The 23,406-nt window shown below is 35.3% G+C and overlaps 1 protein-coding gene across 1 annotated transcript in view; it reads right to left on the reverse strand.

Moving 5' to 3' along the window:
* The window catches only part of LOC106487552 (connector enhancer of kinase suppressor of ras 2-like), a 243,618-nt gene that overhangs the window by 128,777 nt on the left and 91,435 nt on the right, over positions 1-23,406 (reverse strand). Inside the window, 2 exon segments of the mRNA XM_067303896.1 lie at positions 830-917; positions 2,378-2,580. Of these exon segments, the coding sequence (XP_067159997.1) occupies positions 830-917; positions 2,378-2,580 (291 nt within the window).

Consider the following 23,406-nt stretch of genomic DNA (forward strand, 5'->3'; position numbering starts at 1 on the left):
ATCCTCCTCTTTCATTTTATACCAAAACCTGTTCTCTTCTAACCTCCTCACTTGTTCCAATAACACTATTTTACCTTATCCATATTTTCATCTAATCACAAGAAGAGAAGCTTACCATAAATATTTACAAAACTAGTTTCCATTCAGTCTTTCTGTACCTTTCACCTCTTATTTCAGGGGCAGACACTGTCAGAGATTGCCATTATTTGTATACTATATAGCACGACAGAACCTGGTACATGAATTTTACATACCTGTGGTGTACTGTACTACTATTAAGTAATGAATAGCAGTAAGACTAGTACCCTTATTTGTTCCAGATTTGAATCGTTTACTGCTATGAATATTTCATGTTAGTCACTAAACAGTTTTTATGCAACTTCCAACTGGTTTGGCTCCCCTTTAAGTAAATAAGTCATAGTACAGGTTCTGAAAGTATCTGTAGGTATTGTAAGAACTGGTCCCTGAAAGATTTTTGATTGGTCATATTTTAATCTGTAATAAATTGATGGTAGTAATTAAGCTGTTTGCCACTGTGGCTTTTTTCTTTTAATACCTGCATGGTGATAGACTGTTAACTTCTAAATGGACAGTTTGATGTTAAGTGGACTATTTTTTATCTATACACTACCCTTCAGTCTATCCAGGCATATGAGGGCAGACAAAGACCAAAACTCTTCCCGTCACTCCCAGAGAAAGAGAATACGTAATTAACAGGTAATTCTAAAACAATTTTGCTGATGAAGTGAAAGCAATGTTTTTATTATTGTGATTTTTCAGCAACAATATGAAGAAGACTTGGAAAGAGCAGAAAATAAACCATTCCTACCTGTTGCACAATGGTTGTTAGTTCCAGGCACAGTTGAACAATGTTGTTTTTCAGCAGTGAATATTCTGTCACGCTGACAAACGGAGACCTGTCAGAAAGGTAGAACAGATTTGTACAGTGTTAAGGATACAATTCCTGTTTACAGTATAAGTAGTTTTTAAACAGACTTGTGGTTAGTAAATTTGTTTTCATAAAGGCAAACTTAATAGGGTCAGCTAAATGTTTTATGGCTTAATCAGGGGAAAAAAATGCCCAAATAATGAATCTATTTTTCAATAACACAGTCTCACCATTCTTTTGAAATCTTCAGGAACACTGTAGAAAGTATATGCTATATAGACATCAGTTCTACACTGCAGAAATTTAAATCACCTAATCATGACAATCTCCAGCAGCAAATTACACAGTTTTTATAAAGTATGCCTTTGAAACAAGAATCAAAGTAGGTAGCATGGATATAAAATGGATTTTTGCAAGAACACGAAAAGTTATCATTCTTGTGGAAAGTAAAATAGGATGCTCCAAACAATTGCAAGTTGTCACGATTTTATTTTTATGACTCTTTCAAAAGACAACATTTCTAGTATGACATCATTCTTCAGCAGCAGTTAGCACCTTAATTCAGAGAGCAAAGTAATGCTTAGTTAGCCACTGACAGCTTCCTGCATACGAGGATTTTCTTCAGGTTTTTCAAATTCTGCCTGAATTCTGACCCCATCTGAATTCATAAGAACTGACAAGGTCATAGCCCAAGAGAATATGACTGCTGGCATTAGGTTAGGAAGATGTCACCAGAATTATACATACGCTGTGAAGGAGGGTGATCTACTCTAACTGTGATTTCTAAGGTGCCATTTATATATCCAAGAGCATTCAGATTCCAGATAAAGCTATCCATTGCTATAACCAAATAAACTGGCTTCCTACAGTCAAAATTTTAACTACATTTATTCAGAGAATTACTTGTAATCCGATTCTCAATTCATAAATGAAAAAAACAGTAGTTAGTCATTGAGCATTAACCAACAGCACAACTGTAACTAATGCATCAAACCTATTGATAAAAAGTCTAATAAGAAACCTTTCATTTTCAGAATAAGCAAGTACTGTCATTTCTTTTGAATGCTATTTAACTGATTTAGTTCACTTCCAGCTTCTCTTTTTTTAATCTTTTTGCTGGGTGAAGGAAGGTTCAGATTCCATAACCTTTTCTTCCTTCCCTTCCTTTCTGATATTGCCAATGATGCTACCACTTGTGGCAGTGATTTGTCAACTTGGAATAGCACAGAAATATTCATTTTGCACAAAATACTATCAAACTGAAAAGAATCTGAACAAGTAACTAGAGAAAACTTTAACATCCTCCTGCTGGGAAAGGCTGGCACATTTTGACTGCCAATATTTGAGAAATTTACAACCCAGAACTTGCAGTTAGAATTCCAAACCTGACATTTTAATACTAGAAAAAAACAGTACAAGAGAAAAAGAAGAAATACAGAAAATAGAAGGCACTATTCTCGTGTAAAGGATCAAGGAATACTAAATTACCTGTCCAGCCAGGCTAGTAAGTTCTTGGCAGCACCAATCAGGTCAACTACAGAGGTAAGAAAATCATTTGGCAGTCGTCTGGAGGCCCTGCCATCATAATGGCCACTCCTCCTTCTACCCGTTATAAAGTTCTGAAGATTTTTGGCTGAGGCATTCAGCTTGTGAGAGAGTGTTCTCAGATTTTCAGTCTCCAAACCATAATTCTGAGGAGAAAGAAGAATACACACAATTAAGTGAAATATTTTGTTGTCAGCAACGTGAACAAAACTGTAGGGTTAAACATTCTAAATTTTATTTGGCTTGGACAAAGGATAGGATAGCATAGGATAGGATAGGATAGGATAATATGGGTGCCTGGTGTGAGACTAAGCAGGCTACTTTATTTAGAACATATATGATGCATCCATCCTTTTTAGCGTGCCAAAAATTTACAGTCCCCAAACCCCTTGATGTCCAACAAAGTCACTGAGCGTAAAGTGTAAGGTGTCCTCATATGCTGGGTCTCAGGGTCTCTCCCATTTTGAAGAGGTGAAGACGAGGCAGTCCACTAGGCCCATACTTCTTGCTACGGTTCAAGGTTAACCAACTACTTAGTGTATCTGTTACCTCTAAGATTAGGTCTTAGGCAGTCCCACTGCACTGGATCCCACTCACTGAGACTTGTGTTAGTTCCTCTACTAAGTTGTAAAGACTCAGCCTTTTTAGCAGAACTTCCCTTTTATTTATGCTGTGAATAAGGTATAAAACCTTATATAGCCATAGCTGTATAGACCTTTATGGGAAAATTCCTTCCTGAACCCTACTTCTGTGGGTGAACAGCTATCCTGTAATGTAACATAAGATGAGAACAGTCAAATCAGGTCAGACCAGAGACCTGGTACTCCTGCCTCCAACGACTGCCTAAGGAAGAAAATGAGAACAGAGCAGGCATGTAGTAACAGCTATTAGCGATTCAGAGACTTCAGCCAGTGATAGTGTCTTCATATTTAGCAGTCCTTAATGGATTTTCTTCCATCATTCTAAATCTGATGGGCTTTTTTGAATCTATATAGAAGTTTTCACATTGAAGTCTCTTTTTCCCATTATCCATATCTCTTCATCCATGGCTCTATGTCCTTTTATCACCCAGCCAATTCCCCGCTTAGACATAGGTGACAAATGCAAAGATATTTGAGTGCAAAGATACTAAATAATTCAGTCAGATTCACATCAGAAGTCTCAAATAGGCTGAACTGAATCCAGATCTTTTGCTGCCACAACAGCATGTAGTATTTGCAAAAATTTAAGTTAGAATAAAATCCCAACTATTCAGTTTACTATTCATAAGCACTTAAACAAAATCAGCTTTCAGGCTATGCATTGATTGACCACTATTAATTTCAACAATGCATATGTTATAGAGGAAGACTGATCATCAATATCACATGGTAATTTTCTGCCCAAAATTATTTCTCAAAATAGAGAGTAAAGAACAGCAAACAATACATAATCTTGCTGAATGCTAACATGGATATTTGTACAACGAAGAATTGTTTCCAACACCAAAAAGGGAAAATGTATTGAATGATTGCAAGTGTATGAAACTGGTTGAATGGACTTATACAAAATAGAAACAAATGTTTAGTAAAATTGTTTTCCAAGTTTGAACCAGTTATGTCTGTTGCGTAGATCCAGGCCTTCTCTGCAAGCCCTTCTTCCTATCAAAGTTCACTCTTTGAAATAAAAATAGACAATAAAAATAATAGTAATAAAAAAAATCAAACCCATTTCCCCAACTTGGAGTTCAGCCTGTAAGGAACGGAAACAATTTCCTATGTTATTGGTTAGCTCACTGCAAGGGACTTTGGTTTTAAAATAACTTTAAATACTAGGGACAGAATTAATTTGTTTCATTATTATATACATACCTTGTCTAAAGCATCACAGTTGGTCAATAAGGTTTGGAAGCATCAAACTTAAGACTGAATAGTGGAGCAAATGAAAGTTATATTGGCTTAGCTACAGATGAGAACAGTTCTCTTCATCTTTTTTCCAAAACAAGTGTTATACAGTAAACAACAGCTTCACTAAAGTAAGGCATTCTATTTTTGAAAAGCTTAAGGTTAAGCAGCAAATTGTGCTTCATATTAGTATGCCATCTGTTTAATATTTACAACTTTCTTTTATTAAAGCTCTGAAGGAATTCCCTCCCCCCTTTTTTTCTCTCAGTTCTACTTGTGCCAAGATGATGCATAAGTGGATGTTTCACGATGCCTTTACCAGCTAGCAGACTATACTAAGCAAAGCTTTGTTTCCCCTCAGGAAGAGTGCGATCTTGTACACTCAGCAACACATTATAATGATGATAAGCCAGATCGTCCTGTTTTTATTTCCAAGTTCAGACTTGCTTATTTGTTTGGTAACAAGCAGAAACTGTTTCTGCCAATAATTCTTTATTGCATAAAAGCTCTGGGAACCTGTCAGTTCACTTTCTAGAAAACCCTAGCAAGAAATGGAGACAGCTCTGACCCGTGCAATTACTGAAAGTGAGTATACCTTTACCTGTGAGTAAATGCCTGAATTTCAAGGAATGTAGGCTAGACACTAGTAGCATATGCCACCGGAGCAAATTTTACACTCTTGTTTAAGTCATTGGAAAACACATAAAATTGAACAGAAAATGTGTTTGAGGAAATCCACCTAGTGAGCGCGTTGTTTTATCTTAACCTTTCTTAATTAACATGCTGATGGCAACCTTAATTAGTGTCAATATAAAATTTAAAATATAGCAAAACATAGATAAAATATGTCCATAAAGATAATCAGGAGATGAAAGGAAATTATTTAGCACAGTAAAAATGCTGATGCAAGTCAGTGATTTAGCTAAGATTTCATAAGATACAGCAAAGGGAAAAAGATAAAATATTACAGAAATGACAGTGAATCAATATCTCTGTAGAAGACTATTTCTTGTATTGGCCTAAATTTAAGGTTGCCTCATATCTCAGATCTTCATTTTTAAATGAAAAGAAGAAACAATTATAAAATGGAAAAAGGAATGTTTAAAAATAATCGTCAAAAGTATCACCTCCGAGTACCTCATTCTGATTTGCTGCACCAGAGCTCACCTCCTGTCAGCTGCATGTGCTTCTCCACCACCTGCTTCCCTCCTGACGTGCTTGCCAGGCAGAGTCCTCATGCTGGCCACAAAGCCCTTCAAGCCCCACTCTAGTGGCACATGATAAAACTGCTGAAGGAAGCTATGGTCCCTTTCAGTGCTCCCTAGTCAGGAACTGAATTGATGAGGTGATGGGGTATAAAAAAAGATTGTTCCAGAGGAGAAAGCAGTAGACGGGTGGTTACACACATACATTTGAACTGCTTACACTATTCAGGCACATTGAATGCGCTTGAAGACAAGGATGGTAAAATTGTGGTTTGTGATAATGAGGAAGTAGGTGGGTAATCTCATTCTGTATATGTGACAGTGCAAGTATTTAGATCTCTTCTAATTCCTGTAGGCATCTCATGTGCATGATGCTAACTGAGATAGTCTCAAACCTGCCAAATTTAATCATCATCATGGTTACCACATCAGACCTCAGTTTTTACAGCCATACACAGCTGTGCTCTCAGCGTTAAACATGTTTTATTGTGAGACACACCATAGAAAGTATGCTCCTGCCTGTAAAATTCTATCTCCTAGCAGGTGATTTCCTTCTCTGAAGGATAAATTCGAGATATAATTCCCATCTTAGAAAGAGCTCCCAAACCTCTAAAAGGGTCAAGAGAGTGCTATTAATATATGTATGATTATTTTTCAAACCAGAAGTAGGAAAAAAAACCCCAAAAAACAAAAATACCACCACTGAGGTTTGCACCATTCTCCGTTTTCATTTCATGATGCTTATGGTTGTTAAATAGTCATTCTTACTAAATATACTATATTGGTGGCAATGGATGTACCGGGTTTAGATAACGAATACAGACTATTAGTGTGACCCCAAACACTGTCTTATGAGGAGAACTACACTGCCACGCAGTTTGTCACATTACGGCAAGATCTGGATCATGAATACTGCTTAGTGAGAATAGAAAGGAGTAGACTAAAACCTCCCATGCTCCATCTCAGCAAGGTGGGCTTGACAGCTATATTGTAGAAGGGGTAACTGCTGTAAGAAAGGTGAAAGAAAGAACAAAACTTGAACATGAAAACGTGTGGCTGGCAAATCTATTAAATGTTTACTTAAGCTTTTTCACATGAAAGCACTGTTCAAACAGTAAGATAATTTTTATGTCCCCTTAGTATAATATATGGCAGCATTATTACCTTCACATTAAAAAAAAAAAAAAGTTACACAAAGCTTATCTGATTTGTTCATTGACAGACTGATTCAGTAGTATATTTTAGGTTGGAGCTCAGCAATTCCTAATGTCAAATCCAATGATAGGAGCTGGAAAGAAGGGTTTCAGGAGGTGAAAATTAAATGCAAATGTGAGATCAGAGCTAGACTGGCTTATTATAGAAAAATATAATTAGCAATAAGGCCAAGATGGAACTGTGCTTAAAGTGACACTTGCCAATGAGCTGCACAACTGACTTAGATTTAAGGATAAGTCTGCTTGTTGTCTGTAAAACATATTTTTCAATTTTAGCAATTTCATCCTCCAAACAAATTCTCTTATTTTCAAATCCATCAAAGAGGGCTCCTCTCTACCCCCTACGTTCCCTGCTCCTCTTCAGTTTGAGATGTCCACTTCACTGTTGTTCCTAGTGATTAGTGTAGGATAGAAAGAGTGAAGAGAAAAGACAGATTGCCTCCAGGGCTTTTGTAGTTGATTGGTTTTTTGAAGTACAGAAAAAACAGGTGGCTGTTGTCAGAAGTGCTAGAACAGCAGAAGACTGGAGAGAAAACCAGGGTTTTTTGAACAATTTGAAATAAACTGTAGTTTTCAGTAGTGAGATTTAATCTGCTTTTAAAGTAGAGTGAATGATATGATGTAAGATAAAAGTTCTTGAATATTCCATATAATGAAAAATGCATACTGGAAATTGAAAAATAGGAAATCCACATCCAAAGATATATTTCATCCTTTCACCCTATAAACCCCAAATCAAGCATAAATAACTGAGTGCACTGTAACGCTGAACCCTCCCCCTCTCTGCCTGTATCACAATTCCAACTGAAAATTGCACTTGTTTTGTACACACATTCTGGTATGAAAGTTCAATTCTTAACTGAAAGTGACAAAACTGTGTAAGTTTTTTATCCATCTGACAATATAACATCTATGTTTACATACTCAAAGAAATGGAATGAAACCAAACAAAAAAAAATCTTCAGCTATAGCTTAGAATGTTTTCTTATTTTATTGCATCTACATAATAACATCACAAATTATTACTTTACACTAGTATAACTGTATCTGTAAAAGTTTTAGCTACTAAGCTAAAATAGGCCACACTATTTAGCAAACATTAACATAAATAATAACCAGTATAATGGAAGAAGTGATTAATGTTAAACAATTTTTTTGTAATTACTGATACGTGAAGATTAAAACTATGTGAGAAATACCTGTATTATAAGAAGAGTTTGTCTGTGAAAGAAAAAAGGTATTATATATTTATAGGTACTAAGAACAATTAAGTTGTTTTGCTATATTGTGATATATGGAACTAAAAAAATTGCATGCACATTGAAATTTATTTGACACAGGATATAATTTTAGTTAAATAGTTTATATTGTATAATTCCAAAGAAGTGATATTAACCTTAAAAACAGATTTCTTTTTCATTAAGTATAGTAGTTTTTCCTGATGCTGTCAGATGCAGAGGGGAATGCAAAATATGTATACATCAACACATGGATGCGTATTCAGCTTTTTCTGTGGGTGATATTTTGAGAATGTTAAAATTTTCACTGAACTGTGAGGTTCAGAGAAAGAAAAGGTCAGAGCAGTAGATCTGACTGATGAGGTTAAAGGAAACAACAGAACGCTGACTGAAATCCAGGCATCTTACAAGTCCACCGTGCTACAGCATTTAAAATGCCACTACCTCATACATCAACCCGAGGAATTTCCACAATTTATCAGTGTGGTCCGGCTATGGTAGCTGTAGCTGCCAGAGCTCAGTTTTAGACAGCAAGAACTCTGGACTATTAACACACCCATGCAGGAGCTGTGCCTTCACCCCTGCAAGTGCCACCCTGTCCCTAACGCACAAACGTGCTTAGGGCAGCAGGCTGCTCCCCCGCTCTCCTCCCCACCCACCGGAAAGCAGCAGATCCAGACTCGTGGCACTCTCCACGCTTTGGGGGTCAGTATCCCAGTTGCTTTAAGCTGTCATATTTGTGAGCTGGCATAGAAAGATGCTGGCTGCCATGCTCACTTCCCAAGACCAAGAACTGACATACAGTGAGCTTAATTAGGGAATTAATTTGTTGAAAAAAGAAATCTTCTGGTGCATCTTCCCCACCGCAAACTGTTTTTTGACCAGACCCATTCTCAGATAACACATAAGTTGACCTAAAGTTGCTGCTGTGGACCTGCGACCCCTGACGCAGCTCTACAGGGATACTCTGCCCCTTCTCTGCTTGGAAAGCGGATCTGCTTCCTTCTGGGTTGCTCCTGCTCCACCCCTGCCAGCCCTCCTATTCCCCATGGACAAGCACCCGTGTGCTTGCAATACAGCAGCGAGAGCCTTGCCCCCAGGCATCTCCCTGCGATGCAGGGCTCCAAGCTGATTGTGCTAGGAAAGAAAATGCCCAAGAAACAGCTATGGGCTTCTAGAATCTCCTTGGGAAAACACAGTGGGCCGCACAGAAGAACACAGTGGGCCGCACAGAGGAACACAGTGGCTACATCTGGCCCACAAATGCCTGTGGGCTAAAACAGTGTATGTGCTACTCCAGCAAAGGCTACATCCTCGCAATGTCCATGATAGTACAGGCTTTTGGAACAGTGAATTTCTTTACTACATATTCATTTAGCACTTACTCAATGAAAACTGGTAAAAGCAGTGCTAAAACAGGCCAAAACAGCCTATTTAATAATAGCAAAATTCAAAATCACATATTACAATTCCAGCATAAATAGTTCTGCCATTAAATACAATGGAAACTCCCAAAATACACTTTTTTTTCCCTTTCTGAAATCAAGGTATATTTTAAATGTTAAGAGCCTAACACAAAACCTATTACAAACTTCATTCCAAAATACTTGTCTCTGTAAACATTTCTACAGTTAGTATTTTTATTTGATTTCATCAGGAAGATCAGCTGTTAAGATTTTTTTAGTGATATTATTACAATACAAATGAAAACTAAAGTTATCTATATAGTATGGGCTCAAAAGATATTTTCAGGGAAGCATATCCTTTTTTCTGTTTTTAAAAGAAGATTTTACAGGCTGAATCTCCTTTATATAAGTAGCAAGTTGAAGAGGTAAAAAAATTTTCATGTAAATCTCAGCAGAACATTTTTCTTCAAAATTATTTGAACAAGTAAGTTTTTACTATTACTTTTAAAATACTAAAATTACGTATTAATCCTTGGTCCCACAGAATATGACCCATTTTGAGTATTTATCACAGATTGCAGACAAAGTGCTAAACGATCTAAACTGGTATTCTGTGTGAGCAGACCTGATGTAAATTGAGCTGAAAGAAAGAATAAATTAGATAGCTTTTAATTAGCATATTGAATTTGATAAAGTTCTGCTGGAATGCTATATAGATAGAAAAAAATATTATTTGACTCAGTCTGATAACAGTTACTCCTTTGGTATAACTAGTGCTTACAGTATACTGGGGTCTTTTTTTTTTTTTTCTCCTTATTGACCTATCACTTATTAAAAAAAAAAAGAAGAAGAAGAAGAAGAAGAAGAAGAAGAAGAAACACTGTATTAAATACATTGTATATCTGGTCCTGCATGGGCCTGGGGAAAACGTAGTGCTTTATTGCCTATGACCATTTGCTGATTATCAGTGTCCGAAGCCTTGGAGCCGAGGTGTTGTTTAACACAGCAAATACTTAGGAACTTAAAAGAATCAGCAAGTGAACTTCTAGTGTGACATCAAAGAGTGTTCTACATCCAAAACTAACTAAAAAAAATACATCGGGTATCATATGAATCAGTATGCAGATTCCGGTCTAGAGACTGGAACACAAAACTTGACACATTTTCTGAACGGTAAAAATGGCACAATGATTATAATAAAATGCGAGTTTTGACATGCTTAATGAAAAGTTAAAAAAATTCTAAGAAACAGTAAAGGTTTTCTTAAGGAAACCCTGTGTTAGATGTAGTTCATACAGTGTCAGACTTGTCACTTCACAGTAGTGTCTTAATTGGGTAATGATCATAATGACATTCCCTGTGAGCTCAGGAATGAGACATCTGAATAATAGGCAATTGAACCCAACATGACCTAATTCTCGGAATGTCTTATCACGAAACCCCACTTCTGCACAATTTAGCTTATCTTTCTGTAGTAACTGTCTAGTACAATTACTATCATAATGGCTATTCCAGTTACTGTATAGCAAAGAAATGCTGTACTGTGCACCTAAATATATTAACACACAAAATTTTACCTATTCTGAAATTACATTAGGATTGTTTTACCAGATTACAACATGAATCTAGTTTACTAAATAGAATTCACTTTCTTCTGCATTGGGGGAAAAATGTGTGTGTGTATATATAATATGTATGTATGTATATATATAATATGTGTATGTATGCATGTATATATATAGAGAGGACACCTCTGGACACATGCTACCTAAACTAAATTATTCCATAATTTATATTTTGTGAAAACATAAAAACCTAGCCCTTGTTATTTTGCAAACAGTAAATAAATCCCACTGTTTAAAAAAAGCAGCATTCCACCTTCATGGCTGAGGACTGTAGCTCAAGGAAAATATTATCTGAATTTCTTTCAGCATTTTTTTAAAAAGCTCTTCTTGTTCTAGATCAATAAAACAGCAGCAATATATAATAAAAAAAAACTTTTCACTATCTTTAGTAATATTTGACTATCAGTTTATTACGGTAGTTAATCTGCAGTATCATAACCTAGTTTATGTATACAGAACAATGATTTTTCATACAGAAATAAAAAGTAATAGGATTTATTAATTTAACTATAGTAATACAATGTAAATGTGGGACATCATAATACAAATTAGAATATATTATATGAACCACCTCGATTCTTTTCTATTTGTAGCTTTCCTCCCCTTTTGCTCCCTTTCATTATAATTACCCTGCCTTTCTGAAGCAAATCGTGTCACAGTTCTCTCTTGCCTCCTGAGACTATAATTTGGAACTTGTCACAGTGCTTCTAAACAATTCATACACCTTTCTTTTGTCTTGTAAATAGATACATTGATTAAGTAGATAGTGCTACGATTAAATATATTCAGTTTTTAAATAAGGTGAAAGTTTTAATTATATTTTTTACTTCCAAAAAAAGCTTTAGTATTTCCATTGTCATCAGTATGTATAATCTAATTGAACATAATAAAGTGCCTTGAAAAAGTCACTGTATTGAAAAGAAGCCACGTGTTTTCCATTTCAAATAGGAATTAGAAAACATGATAGCCTTTCCTTTAAAAATCTGACTTGAAAGACCATGCGACCAGCCTGTGAAACAGATTTTTTTTAGAATATGGCATTTTAATAAATTAGTAAAATTATGTCTAAGTGTTGAGGGAATCAAATGACTGGACATCTGCTATGAGGAACTGAGTTAGAGAAAAGCAGAAGATGAGGTTATATTGCTGTGGATACCTTCTCCGAAGACATGGAAAATGTATGGCTAGAATGGACCTTGCAATGAGTATAGAAAGATGATCAAGAGGAGACCACAGATACAGTATGCAGATTTGTTGTTCACGGATCTCAGATGAGTCACTAAGTATGACAAGACTTGACCCACTCTATGCCAGGCTAAAACTGCACAGAATACTAGTTTCTGTTGTGAAATGGTTAGAAGGATGATCAAGAATTCACTACGTTCCTTCAGATCTCTTGCCTAAATATTTTTAAGTAGCTTTTACACTGCAGCTCTTGCTACAGATCTCTGAACAAACTGTGTAAAACCTTTTTGTTCTGCTTAATCCTAATGAAGGCAATGTGATATAAATTCCATAAGATTCAAGTACTCTGTCTAATTGGGTAAGCATGAATACGCTGGAGCATCTTAATGTTTCTGTTTACATATATACACATATCTGTCTACAGAGAAAGAGCGAGAATACATTACCATGGTAGAAGCACCTGAAACACAGAAAGGTATTAGAAAATTCAGTTCATTACATAAAACATTGAGACATTAAAAAACATCCTACAGTACTAGAGAAATAGAATACACAAGTATCTCTACTCAGGATGTATGTCTACTCAATGTGAGAAGTATGCTATTTTCTTAAAATTCAGCTGTAAATTACATCTCATCATCCTACATGGTCTTCAGATATTTAAAAGTGCATTACCTAAAACACATGATCTAGCTAACATACAGTTCTCAATGTAATTTTTGGTTAAAATCTGAAAAAACATAAAATCTACTGTTCAGTTATGGGGACTGTTTATTGCCATAATAATGTCAAATATGAAGAGATTATATTTTTACACAAGTAAAAACCTCTTGATGACAACATTTGGTCCCGGATGACTCAGGTCACTGGTCTTAAAAGATTTTAAACATACAGAAGGCTCACATTGTAATACATCCCAAATATGTATTTAAGGATGATGCCTTTCTGAGCTTCTTGGCCACGTTCAAGGGGTATCTTAATTTTATTTTTCCATGTCTTTTTCTCCATCTTTTTATTTCCTCTACCCTTTGAAGAGTTTTTTTCTTCTAAAATTTCTCTTATATTCTTATTCACAATTTTAGATGAATCATTCAGCAAGTACTTGGGATTTTTTTCTGTTTTTAAATATAGTTGTCTAAATATCTATATTTTGCTATCTGTCATATATAAATTTCTGTTTAATAATTAACTATTTAAAACTGTTACCTACACTGGAGCTTCATACGAGGGACTGTAGAACAATAGTAGGAAAGAATGATGTTTTGAGATTCTATTAAGCAATATGCAGTCAAACTCTTGCATTTACTTGTAGAGCTTGTCTAAAACTAAGTTTCATATTGTGGAAACTGCTAACATGGATTCTTTTATGATAGATTATTTCCTTAGATACTTTTCATTTATCAACTCAGAAAATAATGGTTTAAATGTCTCTTAATTTTATTTTAGGATTAAAAGTCATTATGAGCTGCTGGTAAGTAGCACTATTTGAAACATTTCCTTTTCTAGATCAAAGTGTCCATGACAAGCTTAGCATGTTCATTTACAATTCTGGACCATCAATAGAGTTATTTCTGTGGAAGCAGTGAACCATCAGTTTCAGAACCAAGAGAGACTAAAACTAATCTATGGTTAAAATAGTACTATAATTTATCTGAAAGAGAATGCCTTTCCTTTCTACTGCTTTTCCTTTGAACTTGAACTGCATCCCTCTGAGCAGTTCATAACTACTCACCCACTGAATTTCTAATTCATATTTTCTGCTCAACTCTACTTTCACAAAGGGCTTGGAAGTGAATACGCGTTTCAACAAAAAATTAAATTTCTATGTTTCAAAGTGCAATTATTAATATTTTCTCATATTTTTGAGCAAAACCTTAATATTGCAGCAGTTTGAAATAATTAAACCATCTCATAAACATACTAGCATAAAGCCGTGAATGTACTGCACCAACCATGCATTATTTGTCCTCTATCAAGCTGACATCTGTGCATATTTAATGGCTTCAATGTCAACTCTTAGAAAAAAATACCAGTAGGAAAATAAAGCTGTGGCAGCATTTCTCTTCTGATATGCACAAGAGCGAGACCCAAGAGGATGAAGGAAGTTAATCTGTTTTGTGACTTCTTTTAATATCACAAGATAAATTGTTCCCAGTTAGGTAACTTCAGTATGAAGTAAGGCCTGATCTGCATATGGTTTCAATTAAAAAAACATATGTAAGCCAGACCTCTGTGATGGCTTGACCTCTTCCTTATGTGTATAAAATCCAAGCTATACAGAATATGCTGATTGGGGTACACTGATAAATAAACAAGACCAAAGGATAACCTAGTAGATATTACTTCCAAAAACATATTAGACCACGATTTGCTAACCTTTAAAAACAATTACCAAGTATTTCCTGCAGTAGTGGTTACCACCCTTTGCAACTGCTGCGGTTTATTACCTGTACGTATGTCTCATTTAGGAATATCTAAGTCAAACCCAAATTCTACTTTCAATTTCCTGCTGCAAAATCAGGGAACTCCACTGACTTTATTTCATGGACAGAAAGTCTCAAGCCTATACTACACCCTTCCAGTACTCCTTGATCTTTATTTATGCACTCCTCCCTTTTCAGTAAAACCTAATAAAGCCACACAAATGCAGCAACCTGTGCAATACCCACAAATCCTTCATCATTACTTCTTACTAAAATCTTGTGGCCAATTAACTGTTGCTATTTATTTCCTAATAATCATCATTTTATGGAAGAACAAACCCTTCAATCATAGGAAATCTCATCTTTTCAATTTCCTTAAGTACATCTTAAAATGAATTATACGACAGCAAAGTGCAGCATTACAGAGGATAAGAGCTATGGTATGTCACACAAATTAGAATTTTAAACAGCAGGGCACTATTCAAATTTCAAAGAGTAAATGATGGTCTTGTGTTTTGGAAATACCAATACTGACACTGAATATTTCATTTTGTATTTTGGAAGCTTTTCTCTTAGGTTCTTGCAGAACCGGTAATATATGTTACATATAACAATTCAGAGAGAAGCAAACAAAAAATAAATTCATAACAAGATCCTTTTGAATTGGCATTGATACGAACACAAATGAAGTTAATTTATTTCTATCGTGGATATGCTGAAGATCACACAAGCAACTCACAGTCAACAACAACTATGAATTGCATGCATATGAGTTTATCTAGAAGAATAACAGATGAGAAATAATTACCCAGGAGTTAAGACAGCTTTATAGCAACTGATATTGTAACAAATTCTGTGAGTGGTACCAAAAATAACTTAATGTGGAATTATATCTATGAAACAAATTGCTCCTCAGAAATGAGGAATTTTTTAGTTTTCATTTTTCTTTCCTGTCATCAGAAAAAAGTCATCATGCCCAACTTGCACTGATTTACTCCCTGTATTTCCTGCCCATAGAGAATCTCTATTGGTACAGTGCTACCAATGCAATGTAACATTCATTGCATCATTCAGTACGGCTTTCAAATCAGGCTCCTAAAGAAAAAATGAATCACTGACTTCTGCACGGGAAAGAGGATTTTGAAAATGAGACACACAAGCAAGAAACCAAATAAATCTTTCCCAGCAAAAAAAGCATCAGTCTTAAAAAAATCAAAAGCAAATTTTACATGTTCATAATATTGTTTATAATTATTTAAAACACTATATAGATAGTAGTGCAGTTATTTTTTCATTAAAATATAAGAATTTTCAATGCATTTTGCACAGACCGTTACAGAGACAGTTTTTTGATGTTTAAAAGCTTGAACACATGAACAAAATGAGAAAATTTTACATCAAAAAATTAAATAAAAATTATACATCGAGGTCTTTTTTTTTAAGAAATTGAATTTAAATATTATGTTAGCAGTAGAACAGTTTTTTTCTAATTTAACGATGAAAGTTAATCTCTTGCTGTCACAGTGTGTATCACTCTTCCTTTTTATTCCAAAAATAGAATTATGTACCTCCTTAATCTAATATACTTTCCCCCTACTATTTAATGTAATTACCCAAGTCTGAATCAATATTCCATTTGCTGGAGTCAATCAATGAATTGACTTTCATTGCCTGCATGTTCTGGTTCTGAGGTTCTCATTGCTGGCACACCACAGGCAAAAGTTACTGGAATACTGGGAAACTACTAGTCATCCTCAGATATTTATACGTGCCGCTTTAAAAACGCCGTGTAAGAAACAGCAAGCTGTTCAGCGAGCAGTGGTACTGGAAAGGCCTGATTTTCAATGGTTTGTGCCTGCTCATTCTCGTATCCTCTTCTTCACGTTACTCCCAGGCCACCTGCACACAAATAGCAACTGATGGCACCGCTCTGGGAGCCGGTGCGGCGCTGCGCCCAAGCTGGCAGCCCTGCCACGTGCCCCTGCCCACCGGCACGTGGCTGCTGCCTCTCTGCCCACCTACAGGGCTGACTGACCACTGCATTTTTCCCCAAGGAGTCACTGTTGCAGGATAAGCCCCTCGTGCCTACCTACTGATTGTCACAGCACTTGCACGAATCTTTTAGACTTACCTTTCTGTCCAGTTTGATTGAGACTGGCTAAAAGTTTCAAGTCTTGTTATGGGTGGTACAGGGATGAACTGGCACAGACATGGGCAACGCAATCACAAAAATCTCGTCTGCTTTGGGAATTAGTCACACTGCTCTACAATACTTATTGTCAGCAAAGTCCTCCAGTGAACAGAGCTGTAGCAACTTAGATGTCTCCTGCACCAGAATATGTATAAGGAATTGAAGCAGCTTCGGTAAAGACTTTAAATAAATCCTGATCTGTGCTTAGTTGAAGTTAATGGAAAGATTCTATCAATTTCAGCAGGCTAATGGAATTAAATTTTATACTAAAATGTTTAATGAGATATCATACCATTAAGTGTTGTTATGTAGCAATACAAAAAACCCACATGCTAGTTCCTGACTGAAAACATACAAGCCCTCTATTCCAGAATTCATGATTTTAGCAAAGGAATATTTTTCCTTCAATATATCCTGATTAAAGTATTATTCTTGTGTTTGCAATGAAGTTCATAATGGAGGATATACTGAGCGCTTTAGAAGTTAAGAGCTCTCGCTGCTTAAAATTCCTGAGTTCAACTCTTTTATACAAAAGGATGGTGTTTTACTAGCTTTTTCATGAAACCACAGTGTACTTAAAAATCTGTGTTTTTAGGCTTTACTGAATGTAGCACTAACTTCTTTAAATCTCATGATGAGAACAGGTCAATAAATTTCCAGCCACATTTTCAATAACAGAACGATTTGAAGTCAGCACTAAGCATTATTTAATACGAAGCATATATCTTTAAAGGATTTAATAAGTATGTATAACATAAGCCAACAGAACATGAAACTGAAAAGTTACCAGCATTGGATCAGCACTTCCATCATTTTTACTGCTGCTAGTTTTCCTGCTCTTGCACATTAAAAAAAAAAAAAAAAAAAAAAAAAAAAAAACCCACGAACAGGAAGGATAAAGACTAAGCTACTAACATGAGTTTTCTTTTTACAAGTCAGTGCACATGTGGAAATCTGAGCTCAGTAAATACACGTGGATATGCATCAACAAGCAATAATTATGTTTTATGTCAGTAAAGAGCAGAAGAATGATGGGTTCCCACTGCCCAAGCTGTGTTGTATTCAGCTGCAGGAAAGTTTTATCAGTTCCAAACTTTTATGCACCTTTCAAAAATAAACAAACTTTAAATACAGTTCACAAAACAGGACATCTAACTAAAGTTATAGCTATGTATTTCGACCAGTATTTCTGTACCATCCAGAATTAATGCTATTTCCATAGCATTCCATTCATACAAGTTTCACTGTACTTAATTTTGCTATATACATTTACATGAATATAAATCAGGACATTTTAGTTATAAAGCTCTAAAGAACGAAATCAGTGCCCCCTTTTAAACAAATTAAAGAAATAGTTGCTTAGTGTTAAGCACTGCATAAAATACTGATATGAAAAAAGCACATTTACTAGAGAAATTATATTCTGTAGCCTATGAAATTCTAAATAAAAGCAGGAACTCTCAAAAATCAGAGGCTAGGACAGTTGACCTGTTTTGTAAATATGGTGTTGTATGACAGAATTACTACCAGTATTATAACATAATAGATGACAGAACAAAAGCCAGAGTGATAGAAGACGGGTAGCCTGACTCGTGCAGAATCCCACACTACAATTTTGATTAGAGCTTCACCACTTCAAGGTGATCAACACTGTATACTCAAAGCCTTTACTTGTAAAAAGGTAAATACACTTTCCTCAAGCCCCTGTAAAAACATGCATGCATACTCAGTTCAAAGTCCCCCACAAATATCATACAGAAATATGAAGGTGTAAAGTAGCTTTATCTCATAGAGTTTAACGTTTGTGGTAGAACTCACAAGAATCTTTTACAAGATTTCTTTTTGTGGAAAGCTTTAATCAAATTCACTGTAACGTTATCAAAAGCACTGCAGAAATTTAGCATAATATTGCATCATCAGCTAGGAAATGACCCAGGACAGAGAAATATTACAAGGGTCTTTCTTTTTTCTTCCTTTAAGGTAGAGAGAAAAAGAAAGAAAAGAAAATGCGAATCCTTTTCTGCACAGCTTATACATAATGTCACCAGCAGGTTACTCCATACATTTCACATTCAAATTCTAGTTAAAACAATAATTCATATAAATTAACTGGATATGTCAGTTCTAATTAGTCCACAAAGGCTAGGTAAGCATCCTTAGGAGAGCACAAGATAGCTCCACACAGCTGCAGACAAATCAAGTATCCAAATTTTGGCTGGTCTGCAGGACACAAGAGAGCTTACAGAGAGCAATTTAGAATATTGGATCAAGGTGGCAGGGGAATGAGGCTGAAACAGGAGCTGGCCTACACTGCATTTTGCTCTCCACTGTTTTTGGCAAACTAGACTACTGTGGAGTAAAGGTTGCATTCTGAAACACAAAGAAATTAAAGCCAGAGAAGCCACAAATGTTAACTTAATGCTGTAACACACAATGTTAAGGCAGCTTGTTCCATCAGAAATAAATATGAAGTGAAACAGAGTGGTTTTATAGAGACTGTTGTTTTATCAAAAGGGGGAAAAAATAATTCTATTCCTTGATCCCTAGCAGTACGATCGCGATCTTCAGCCTCGAAGAAACTGAACATCCTCTAAGGCTGAAATTATAAACAAAAACGTTCTCTTCCAGTTCTACTTATACTAAATATAAACCTCAAAGGAAATCCAAATTATGTCAGAAATAATTTACCACTAACACCCCCCAAACTAAATGCAAAAGAATATACACAAATTATGATGTATACCAACACTATCTGGACTGAATTCAGTCAGTATTTTCCCTCCTGCCCTGGACTACAGCTTCCAATAAACATGTGTGTGCTTTTTCAGCACTGTATCATCAGCTTACCTATTCATTTGCACAAATTTCTGCTCCTGCATTAGCCTAATAAGTAGCTATACAATTTCACCATACTTAGTGTGGTGTGTTGTTCTCTTACCAGTGAGTAACAGTAACTCATAATACGAAAAGGAATATACAAATTCATTGACTGAGTTTACCCAGAAATATAACCAGACAAAATACAATAATGGATTGTTTTAGGTCAGCATAAATGGAAAAAAAAGTGTATTTATCATTTTTCAGAAACATGCAGTAGATCCTATAGTGGCTTTGTCACTAACTTAATCTGTAATAGATTAGGACCTTCATTCTCATTGGTACTTAAACAGATGCATTTTCTGAAGAAAATTATAAGCTCTATAACAGATTTAACACTTTGAAGAGAACATGTTTGTATGTAGGCTGTGACCAAGAACAACTGCGTGAGCAGAGGAAATCCTTCGACTATGTCAGCAGCCAAGACAAAACAAACATCCATTTCCTCTCTTTAGTTGGTTAAAATTGTCTCGCTGTTACAGGCAACCGACATGCATAAATCCAGGGAATCAAAATAGGAATCAACACAGCAAATTGACTTTGTAAGAAGACTATATTTTTATCTTACCTGAAAAATTCTTTGACATAGCTAACAGCCTTAAGTAGGAAGAATACAGAAATATTTACAGCCTGAAGTAATTTATCTGAAAATCAATAGCCTAATCCTATGAAGGTTGGGTGTATTGCTTATGGGAAAGAATTAGATATGGTCTATTAGAATTCACCTGACCTGCAATCCACTCACTGCTGCTCTCTTTCCCCTTGAACTGTAATGCAGGTAGACGAAATCAGAGTAAAATGCAGCCTACCTACATTCTTCTGCTATTTCTACTATACATACCTCATCGTATGGCAACGGATCATGTGCACACTGTAACACCTAAATAGGGCCACTTCCAGTCAGTGTTTGGCTACGTGATGAGCAGACATCAGATAACCAGAGGGTTCAGTGCCTTCATTAGATGTTAGTTATGTGGCCTTGACTGATAAGGCATTATTGCTGTATAAGAATGCTAAATTCTTACAGGATAAAATTTTCAAAAGAGCCTAGGCCCTTATTTCTAGTGTAACTGAACACAAAACACAAATTATTAAGTCATTTTGGTTCTGAATTCCATTTAAGCCAATCCTGCCTTTGGATACCTCTGAAAATTTTACCCATTAAACTTATATACTAGCACTGGTGGGACCTCTACAGTATCCCAAATCCTCTTAGCGTGTGACCAAGGGGTTAATCTCAGAAACAAGGTGTTACTAGTTCCTGTTAAGGAACATTGGGTGTAGGGGCAGTGGTCCTTGAAGGGAGAACTGAGCAACTGTCAAGAAAAATTGCTCTCTACCTTGTTCTTTGGTTAGATCAATTCTTATAGCTGAATTTACCTCTGGGAAGGGAACACTGGGCAATTTCTAAATTAAAGGCTTTCTGTGTGCTAAGTAGGCAAAACAAATAATATTGAACTACATTCAGGTTTCTTCTTTACTATGAACAAAAGTACTTTTATCCTATTGAGAGCTGTTTCTAAAAAGTTATTATCCTCCTTCAATGTCAAGATCTACCAAAAGTTTTTAGAAGTGCAAGAAATTGGCAACACACTTGGAAATGAGAGGTAAAAATCAACATACAATCCTTGAAATTGTTTATTTTTCAAATCACGTAATTTGAAAGTCTAAAAAAAAAAACAAAAACCCAACAACTAATTAGACTAAGCAAAAGATACATGCTTCCTAATACACAGAATAGTTAAATAACCCATTCAAGACTATTAGTTTAATGACTTGGCACAGCATAATGAATAGCACTGGACTGCCAAAAGTTGAACTTCTTTTCTTATTGAGATTAATATAGCTCTCTGGTTGCACGTGTGTGTGTGTGTAAAAACATACATTATATATATATGCCAGTTTCCTCATAATACTGAGGAGATGGAACATCTCTTCATCTCTCACCAAGAGAAAGGGAGTTCCATTTCAAAGAAGAAAAATTTATTTCTATCTATTTAAGCATCAGCATATAAAAATGAAGATTTCACTCTAGAATAATTATATTAAGCTTTGAAATATTGGGGGAAAATGAGTATCTGACATATCCAATGACTTGCTAAAAATGAAAGTCAATTACATTTCAGGTAAAGTAAGAAAAAAATATTTCCCAATATATTCACAGTATTTACAAATCAAAAAAGGTATCAGCAGAAGAAAAGATGAAAAGGATCTAAAGAGAGATGGCCATTAAAAAGTAGTATCAATTTAACCAAAACTTGAATAATTTTAATTCTGAAGAAATAATCTTACTGAGAGACACACAGACAGCTATGAAAGACTGGCTGTTGTTTCTTCAGCATGGCATACTTCAAAATAAATTACTGCGAACTGCTTTTAGTTGGACCAACATAAAATACTCCTACTGTTGTAATTTTTGTCAAAGAAAGAGATATCTAATAATGAAATATGTTAGAAAATATTTCATATGAATTTGGTAGGAATGCTCTAGAAGTAATAAAAAAATAAAAATAAACCCCCAAAAATGATCGTGCTTGGATTGATGGCCTTTGCACTAACTACAGGGTAAGATAGTTTCTAATCTCTCTTTGAATACTATCACTGCACAGTGCCTCATTTCACTAGCTTAAGTCTATGAATTAACAGTACTTTTAATTGCCTTAGATACAATCTATATTTGAGCATACTTTTCTTCTTTTTACATTTATTTTACTACAATTCATTATCAAAGTCTTCCTCCTTACTAGACTATTTATATTTTAATTTGTGGAGGCTTTTACAACAAAGTGACCTCCAATACTGTCCTAATTAAATTAAATTTACATGCATAGATTTGAACAGCAACCCATGCTGACCCCCAAAGTACTTTCTTTGCTTATTTCCAATATATTTTACTGTCTATCACAGATTTTTCCCAGGCTTTACTTCTTCTTCAGAGTATCCTCCTTACAGCCAATGCCTTTGTGAAACTCCTCCTCCAATATATATACCCAGATTAGCATTTCAGCTTTAACAAAATTACAATCCAAATCCTAAACGGCATGCAGCTTTAAGTCCATAAATGTTATTTAGGTGACTTCAAATAAATGCAGAGCAGCTTCTGACCGCACTAGCAAGAAAGGACTTTGATCTTTAAGATAGGTTTTTTTCCACAGGAATCATTCCAAATTATCTTCATAATTAGAACACCACTAAAGATTCTGGAATTTAAAAGGCCCACTTAAAAGCTGTCTTTTTAGAATGGTCAAAGAATTGAAACTGAAATCATGGCTCACCCACAACTTTTGCTTTCAGGGTACTTAAATTCAAGCCTCAGCAAACCCAGGAAAGTGCCAATACGCTCTCCTCCAGTGAAAAACATTCTCACCTTTTGACCTTTGATTTTACTTTTTCAAAAACAGATTATTCTATCATTTTAAATTATTTAATTTGTAAAGTAAAATCCGTATACTTCCGAATCACCATATTGCCACTTCTACTATGCATGAACCTATCAAATACTTCTATTTTTCCCTATTAACATTTCTTACATTTCTTGCTTGCTTGCTTTCATTTGTCTCCTTTCAACATAGGATACTTCCTATGGAGGATTCTCCTAAGTAATACCTAGTTAAAGAAAACTTTGAATTCAGTTTACAAATGGAAAATTATATTCCATGACTGTGCATGTTAGTAATGTCTCTTCTGATTTCATTCAGAAATACTATTATGGTTTGAATCAATTA

The sequence above is a fragment of the Apteryx mantelli genome, chromosome 13 (assembly GCF_036417845.1).
Source record: "Apteryx mantelli isolate bAptMan1 chromosome 13, bAptMan1.hap1, whole genome shotgun sequence".
Classification (NCBI taxonomy): domain Eukaryota; kingdom Metazoa; phylum Chordata; class Aves; order Apterygiformes; family Apterygidae; genus Apteryx; species Apteryx mantelli.